Genomic DNA, 9,219 nt, shown 5'->3' with positions numbered 1-9,219 from the left:
CCTTGTATGTTTGTGTACTGTTGATCTGGGTGCTGTTTTTCATGGTTTGGGCCCGACCCCTGAGTTCCAATGAAGGGAAATCTTAATGCTACAGCATAAATGGATATTTTACAAAATAGTGTTCTTCCAACTTTGTGGCAAAAGTTTTCGGGAAAGCCCTTTCCTGTTTCAACATGACAATGCCCCCGTGCACAAAGCCCGGTCCATAAAGAAATGGTTTTCCCAGTTTGGTGTGGAAGAACTTGACTGGCCTGCACAGAGGACCAACCCAGCTCAACCTCATCCAACACCTTTGGGATGAACTGGAATGCTGACTGTGAGCCAGGCCTTATCACCCAACATCTTGTGTGAATGGAAGCAAATCCCTGCAGCCAGGTTCCAAAATCTGGTGGAAAGCCTGAAGCCGGAAGAGTTGAGGCTGTATTTGCAGCAGATTAATATCCATGGTTTTGGAATGACATGATCAGCAATCACATGAACTGTTGGGGTGTCCACATACTTTTGGCCATGTAGTTTAAGTGCAAAGTTACATACATGTAAGCTGTCAAACAAATGTGAAAAGTACAATAATTTTCTCTGAAATGTAGTGACGCTGAAGTATACAGTAGCATTAAACAAAACATACTCAAGTAAAGTAAGTACCTCAAAACTGTACTCAAGTACAGTACTCGAGTAAATACACTTGTTACTTTCCACCACTGAGTACTATTTTGGGAAAAAGAGGATTAATCTGTTTTTGGTCTCTAATGATCTCTATTTCCTCTTATCGTATGACAATACATTGTGTTGGGTGTGTGTGAGAGAGCAAAGAGAAGGGTTAAAGAGAGCAAGCAAACAAGCAGTCATAAGACAAGCAGAGGAAATAAGTTGCACAGCTTGAATCGAGATAAATTTGTATCTGATTCATATCTGAGTTCCACTTTATTATTTGATGACGACAGTGCTGAATGGAAGCTCCTGTTCTCTCCCTTAACAGAGTTTCACCCTTGATGAATTCCAAAAGGGGGCATAAGGGATTCAGCTGGAGGTGAGCCGGTCCCAGCAAACACACCAGACTGACTGCGACCCGGGACAGTGTTCCAGGTGGAGAAACTGAAACATTGGACTGAATCACACAACTGTCAGGAATTACCACATATTTTTTTCTAACCCCCTTCTTCTATAATGACAGGGTCTGATAAGCCGTTGTCCTGACAAGACACACAAGCCCTATGATAGGTAAGCAAGTGAAGATATAAAGGGCTGCGAGTTTTAATTGTTGATTTTTTTCCCAATTAATCGTTTAGTGTATAAAATATCAAAACAACTGTGAAAAAGTTGCCAGAGCCCAAGATGATATCTTTAGTTTTCTTGTTTTGTCCAACAGCCCAACACCAAAATATATTTAATTTGCATGGTATAAAACAGAGAAAAGCACCAAATCTTCATATTTAAGAAGCCATGAACCAGTTCGTGTTTGACATTTCTAATGAATGAATGACTGAATCCATAAATTGATTAAGAAAAGATATAACAAAGTTATCCAAGAAGTGCTTCACAATTAAACCCATTAAGTACAAAGTCAAACAGGCAGATTAGTGATAAGAACAAAGTAATACAACAAAATGTATCTAAACAAATAACAAACAAGTCTCCTAACAAGCGATGAAATACAAAAATGCAAAAATTGCCCATTGAAAAGTTTAGATGCAAAGACATCATCCCTCCATTTTAAGCTGAGATCTGTAGATATCAAGTTTCAATGTGAACAGAACAGTTCAGAAAATATTGTTTTACCTAATTTAATTGTCATTTAAATTTAAAATAGTAAAGTAGATCGTGATTTTGTTGTAGGACCCCAAGTCCCGGAGTCCTTAGACCCCAATTTGAGAGTGGGAACCAATGGAAGAATGGGGGAAGATTGAACCCCCAGTGTGTTTCTGCGTGTGCGTGTGTGTGTGTGTGAGGGCTATCCAGCTGTGAGAACAGACCCGCCCATTCATCGAAAGCGCACGGGGGTCGCACAGCCTCTGGTTTGGATTGACCAGCCTGTCATCCAATGAAAGCGCGTAAAAGCGTGACTCACCCCCTTCCTTTTCCAATGGAAGCGTGGCGGAGAGGCGGACCACAGGAAGCACACTTGGTTGAATGGTCATTGAAGCAGCAATCAGCGGTAAATGTGTTATGATGCCACGCTCCAAACAGACACCGAGCGGATTGTCCGAGGCTGCGGTAGCGCACTTTGGCACCAGGTAGACACTTTATGAAATGCTGCCGCTGTACGGCTGCGGATTCGCTGTGCGCGGAGTCTGGCTGCAAATCAAATCAGGAGTCCCTCTCTGGGGATCTGAGCAGTGATGGACAGTTGCTGGACACTGATTCGGCGCATAGGTTGACGATAAATTGACCGTGCGGTAACACAGGCTAAACCATGGACCAAGGAGTTGTTTTTTGTGGCTGCCAGAGGAGGAGGAGGAGGAGCGGCTGAGTTTTCTCCTCCGCTCCGATCAGCCCAAGTGTGCGAGGATCGTGATGATGCTTTTTGGCCAAACGTGAGGCTCCCGCCGCCGTCCAGGCTGCAATGTTTGGTCATTACAGGTGCATGAAGACTTGACGGGACCTAATAAGAGCCGCCAACATGGGATTCACCTTTTTATTTCCCCCCTACCTCCGTCTTTTCTGTCCACAAACCGTTTACACGAATACAGGAAACATGTCCGCAGATATAACGGGGTTTACGGTGTAATTGATGGTGTTGCGCTATGGTCTCTGGAGATCTGAGTTGTGTAAGGGTTTTATTTAATCTACAACGCGGGTTGACGTGCAACCTCTCTACGGATAGTCGTTAATTGGGCCCAATGATGTAGAGCCAAGTCCACCTGGATCTAATGTTCCCTCCTCTCGTGGCGAAACTAACTCCCCTGTGACTTTTGCGCATGTTCAATTGTTTTTATTCCCAGAGCTTTTCATCACTCCTGGTTATTGCTTTGGGCAATCCCATCTCGGTTTGTAAAGACTTTAGAATGAATGTTTGCCTATAAGAGTGGGGGATAAAACCGGTGACAGTTTTTTTTGTTTTTTGTTTTTTAGATTTAATCAGGCTGTTTCACCAGTGACCAACTATGGGAAAATCAACTTCTGACAGACATTTAATTCGTCTCATTTGTGGGACTAAATAGTTTCCGGACATTATTTTTGGAAGTGGAACAAAACTTCTCCCGCAGTGTTTATTTGTTAAGGCTCGTTTCTGTTGTTGCCTCCCGTTCTCCACTATGTCCAGATCAAACAGTGTCAGCCCACCCGGAGTCGGTGCGCCCGGGTTGAGGGGAGGGACCGAGCACAGATCAGCTTGGGGAGAGTCTGAGACCGTGGCCAACGGGTGCCCATACTCTGCCAGATCCCCGCGCAAGAAGCTCACCCGGACCAACAGTCGGTGGAGGGAAGAGGATGATCTGGACCATCGGCAGCCCGGGAGAGCCTCAACGACTGTCAGCAGGGTCAGCTTCAGGTCCAGGTCGGCTTGGCAGGACCATGGCGAGGAGAGCCGAGACAACAACCGCGCGTCCCCTAAACGCCCAGACGGCGAGGTGAGAGCCAAGTCTGTGGAGCTGGGTCTGGAGGAGCGGAAAGCCAAGCCGAGGACCGACGAGGAGGAGGTCATGCCCGAAGTTAACTTTTCTTTAGTGGCGTGCTGCACCAGCGTCATGCACATTTTCAAATCCAAGAAATTCCAGTCGGAAAAGTTGGAGCGGCTCTATCAGCGCTACTTTTTTCGTCTCAACCAGAGCAGTTTGACTATGCTCATGGCAGTGTTGGTGCTGGTCTACACGGTCATGCTGGGCTTCCACTGCTCTGGTGGGACAGCGAGGCCGAGCGTAACGTATGTCGTGGTATTTTCCGTGGCCATCTTCCTCACACTCATACTTATGGTGGTCTGCAACAAGAACGGGTTCCACCAGGACCATATGTGGATTGTGTGCTATTTGGTCATCCTGGTGGTGCTGGTGATCCAGGTGATCGGAGTGCTGCTCGTGCAGCCCAGAAGTGCCTCAGAGGGTATCTGGTGGACCGTGTTCTTCATCCATGTCATCTACACTCTGCTGCCCGTCAGGATGCGCGCCGCAGTCATCACTGGAGTTATTCTTTCCGCCATCCATGTGACTGTTTCTTGGATGTTAAACGGCATGGACAGCTTTCTGTGGAAACAGGTATGTAGAGGAATGTGCTTTACTTAAAAAGTTTTATAATAATGTGCGCAGAGAGCCGGGATTCCACGCCCACACTGTGCGTAATAATGCACAGCAGAACATGGGCATTTCCATTCAAGCTTACTGCTGCTGAACTTGTTTTTTCTCGCTGTCAAATGGGATAACAAGCAGCACGTTAATATGCAGGTTGTAATATATAAGCGGATCTACTGGGCAGTGCAGTGTTGTGGCTGAAACAAGTTCCTCGAAGCAGTGGCATGCACAGACTCTCTAAGGGGCAAGAGAGACAATGAAAAAGGGCACCACCCCCACCCCATGCAGGGTCACTTCTTCACACAACTACTAAGGTCACTTTTTGTGTACAAGAAAGTGCATAACAATGAATTCTTGAGGAGAGACTGCCTGTAAGTGTATGATTCATCATGTCAAAGCTACAAACACGCACAAAAGATACAGAGTTCTTGGAGAGAGATTGGAGAGGCAGTGGGATGCAGCCAGCAGGAGACTACAGGCTTTTCTTTAGATGCGGTCCGACCTAGATTATTTGAAGCATACTGAGGCTCAAAGTTTAATTCTTCCCCAAGGTTATTGTACTAACCAGAGGTTATGTGCACTTTGGCTGATCAGAGAGGCATTTGGGGGATATTAGGGCAAACATGATGCTGGGAAGAGCCCCTCTGCTCTTAGCAACTCCTGAGTAAAGGTTTTTAAAAAAGGGGCATTAAAAGACACTTTCAGAAAAACAAAAAAGAAATGAGTGATACTGTTTTTTCTGTCCAGTGACTTCTGTTGTTATGGCTACAGGTTGTCTCTTCAACAAGCATTAAATATCTTAATTGCCAAATTGAGCTAGTGATTGGTAGAAAAACACTTTGCTGTGGGATATAGCTGCTGGTTGCTACGGAAACTGCATCAGCTGGCTTGTTGCTCGTCAGGCATTCAGACAGCTATAGGTTTAGCACAAGTGCATCTATACAAACTACAGTCAGATTTTCCTTTGCAGTTGGTGTTGGTTGAAGTTTCCTATTTCCTTTTATCAGAACAAAAATGTGATTACAGGTGAAGCTTATCACAGAGGCTGTGTGACTTTCTTATAATGGACTGTAATTTGGAAGCATTTGTCAATTACAAATGAGATACAATGGATTGTAATATGTCCATCACCACCAAAAGTTGGAATATTGTCATACTCTTCTATTACACGTCTTTAATCAATTCAATTACATTTAATTCTACTGCATGATTGTGATTCATAATGCATCATGACACACTTCTCAACAGCAAATGTTGTTACAGTACACAGTGGTTTCCTGTCATGATGGATTGTGTGACTGTTTATTTATTATAGTATTCCCGCTACAGACTCTTCCACATAATGACCTTTTTAAGAACACATAAGAAATCAGATGATTTTTATCTGACATTTGGGGTTTCATGTTTAATTTTTGACTGGTTTTATTCATTTATTCATTCAACATCTTTAAGCAACAGCTTAGATATGAAACTAATATAAGTCCTGCCCTCAGCCTCTTAATATTGGCTTTGAAGCACATTGCTAACCACGTGTACGTATCATATTTAGGTATAATTATTTTATTCTAAAGTAAAGCGCAAACTGCTGGTTAAATACCTAAAATCCAAGCTGTTTTTGGAAGCTTTGAAAAAACTGATTCCAGGTTGTTTGTTTTACTGGACTTGTAATAAGCTTACAGTCGATCGTTTCAGTGGATATTGTTTTAATGTGCTGCTGAGCCTACGTGTTCCTCATAAAACCCAAATGCCTCGGGTAGTATTTTTACAACATCGATATTACTTTCAAAACATTTCTCCAGGGCTGGTGGAATTTGTCTGTAATAAAGGTGCTGACACAAATGGGTTTAATTTTCCACCATTATTTAAATGTACAATTAATTGCATCGTCTGAGTTCTCAGTATTATTAACCCCAAACTGTGCTCTCTGTCATGTGTTTTTGTGTGTGTGTGTTGTTGTAATTTACAACTCTGTGGCTCCTCTCTCCCACCTCATTGTTTTGGATGTTGACTCAATTAACCATTTTTATCAGACCTTTTGCTGCTCATAAACATTTACTCTAACAGCGTAGCTCTTCTAGAGTAAGTGCTTTCATAAAGCTGTCAGAATGAATATGGAGATAGTTGCCCATGGTTATGTCTTTTGCATCTAAGGACCTCCCTGAAATGAGATGGTTCAACTCTAAAGGGGTTTATCCTTGAATTTTGAAACACACTACATGGCCAAAAGTATGTAGCGATGCCAGCCACATACTTTGTTGTACTTTTAGTCTGGGACTGTTTTTTGTGGTTTGGGCTAGGCCCTTTGTTCCAATTAAGGGAAATCTTAATGCTACAGTATACAATGATATTTTAGACAATAGTGTTCTTCACAGTTTGGGGAAGGCCCTTTCCTGTTTCAACATGGCAGTGCCCCCACACACAAAACAAGGTCCATATAAATGTTTTTCCAAGTTTGGTGTGGATCCATCCATCCAGCACCTTTTTGGGATCGCCCAACATCTGTGGTCGACCTCACTAACTCCTCATGTCTTTTTTTTTTTTTTTTAATTATTTTTGGGGCATTTTTGCTTTCATTAGATAGTGACAGCTTCAGAGAGAGACAGGAAGGGGGGGGGTAAGTAAGTGCTCAGCCTTAATGGTATGCACAATCCCTCATGTCTACTGTTGTCACGTTACAGTAACAACCATAGCTTTGTTGTCTCAGCTGAGGTTGCAGTCTTCACTAGAAGCTTTTCAGAAGCAAAGTGTCTTCAAGCAATCTGTCTTTCAGGAGCCACATTTTCAATATTGAGTTTTTTTGTTTTACAAGCATATTAAATACACACTTCCAGCTCATTTGTGCTCAATGTGGTAAGAGATACTGTACTTTACTCTTCTAATTACTGTGCACAGCATGCCGCCATGTCTTTATTTGGTCTCTGTGTTGTCAAAATTGTGTACATTGTAGCATTCCTTGTCTTACTTCAGAGTTCTTCTCACAGAGGAGAAGTGACGTGAACAAACAAGAAGCTGTACGTATGTTAAAGACAAAGTCCGTAACAAATGAAATGCAAGTGTCAGAAATGCTGGTCTGGCAAAAATAGACATAAACATAGTTGAGTGAGAAAAGAGCCACAAGTGAGATGCTCCCATGTATCCAATGGACAGTGGCAAGGGATCATCTCTGGAGCCAAAATGCAATGCAGCAACGTCTGGTGAACATTGGCGGTAATGCTCCTGTGGCTCAGTGGGAGGAAATCCTTGCAGCCGGGTTCCCATATTCTGTGGATAGCCTTCCCAGAAGAGTGGAGGCTGTTATAGCAGCAGAATAATTCCCATGGTTTTCGAATGAGGGTCATACATGAGCTATTTGACAAAAGATAATGTGCTCCTGAAATTAGAATAGGAAATGTCCCACACTGTATCTGGGCAATCAGTAGTATATCCAACTTTAGAAAGAGATCATTAAGTTGCACACATTTAAATACCCAATGAAAGAACATGAACATTCTTGTAACATGGCGCAGTCACAGCTACTTATTCAGTCATCATCAATGTGCAAAGAATGTGTTAAACACTGGAAAGGATGTTGGATTTCACTTTTTTCATCCTCTTGTTTCTTTTGGGAATCTAATGTTTGATTATATAAGCAAAAACCAGGCTGAAAGTTTAGTTTTTTGTGTGAATGGCATGTGACCCTGCATCTATTTGTATTTTCTGCATAAGCCTTTGTCATTTGATGTGTTGATGTGACTGTGTGGGAACGAGCTGCTGTATTTGTTGTTCTTTCCTCACCACGCTGTTGTTTTTAGCATATCTGTTCTCCCCTGTTTACATAGGACCCGGCTCATCTCTGTTAGGCCATTGCTGTATGTGCAATCCCAAGATAATGCTGTTTCTTATGCGTGTGGTCCTAGGAATATGAGTTTCCCCAAGTCTTTAGAAATGCAATGTCAGTCAATCTTGTGACCTTATAATGCTCTATTTCATATTAGCCTGAACAGTAAACCTGAAATCACATCTGTGCAAAACTAGGATGAGAGTTTCACTTTCATTTTCATTCATACAGGTGTTTTTTTCATGATACATTTCTGAGCTGTCACAGGGACAACCCTCCGGTAGTTAAACTAGTAAAAGTTTGCAGTGAAATACACACAGTCATGTCAGCCTCAATGTAAGAAGATGTGTCACAAACTTGCTTGTTCAAACCTTAATTCCCACGTTATTCCTTTCTTCCATCATCTGTGACCCAGTATACATTAGTCCAATCATGTCACACATTTGTTCCTTAAACAGGTGACATTACTTAAAGACTCACCTTTTGGGTGTGTTGATGCAAAGATTAGTGTGGTGTACAGTTAGTGTGTTGTGGTTCGTTTTGTTAAGTGAAAACAATGCAATTCAATCTCTAGTGGCACCAGATAACAGCACTGGGTGGACTGTGAAAAATGTGTGTGGCTGCTTATCTGCGGTACGTTTGCCAGTCTTATTTGTGGTTTGTTACAGGTGAGACTGAAATATGAACAGGGAAAAACCTTGCAGGATAGCTGGTTTTATGAGGATAGAGAGACAGATGCCCAGGACATAAGGACATAACTCTTGTTTTCCTGTGGCTCTTTTTGACCCCAGGAACTTTTTCCAGAAACCCAGGAAGTGTTTTAGGAGCTCAGGACCCAGTAAGCATGGATTTGGTGATTGAAAGGTCAAAACTTGGTTATAACTGGGCTTAATTTTGTTGAAAACTGAAAGTTTTGTAGACTATTAGGTTACATAGAACCACTGTTTCAACAGCATTTAAAGGACTTTATTTCAGTGTGAAAATAGTTGTTTAAATGCTGTTGAGACAACATTTATATTTAACTTAGACCAATAAAATTCTTTGGCCTTTTCTTTAAAAATTTTGCCCAATTTTTACCTACACATCTAGGCAGCTTTTGACTTGCAAATCAACAAACCATTCTTACCGGAGAACCTAACCTGGCTTTCACTGCAAGTTTCTACTTCCAGTTTTGGTTCTTGC

The 9,219-nt window shown here is 42.4% G+C and overlaps 1 protein-coding gene across 1 annotated transcript in view; it reads left to right on the top strand.

Moving 5' to 3' along the window:
- The first annotated feature begins 937 nt into the window (after positions 1-937).
- Positions 938-9,219, top strand: part of adcy5 (adenylate cyclase 5) — a 92,158-nt gene continuing 83,876 nt past the window's right edge. Inside the window, exon 1 of the mRNA XM_044215761.1 lies at positions 938-4,187. Within this exon, the coding sequence (XP_044071696.1) occupies positions 3,252-4,187 (936 nt within the window). The 5' untranslated portion in view covers positions 938-3,251. The remainder of the gene's footprint in view (positions 4,188-9,219) is intronic.

The sequence above is a fragment of the Siniperca chuatsi genome, linkage group LG12, assembly GCF_020085105.1.
Source record: "Siniperca chuatsi isolate FFG_IHB_CAS linkage group LG12, ASM2008510v1, whole genome shotgun sequence".
Taxonomy (NCBI): domain Eukaryota; kingdom Metazoa; phylum Chordata; class Actinopteri; order Centrarchiformes; family Sinipercidae; genus Siniperca; species Siniperca chuatsi.
The sequence above is the reverse complement of the archived record's forward strand: the minus strand, read 5'-3'. Positions and strand labels throughout refer to the sequence as shown.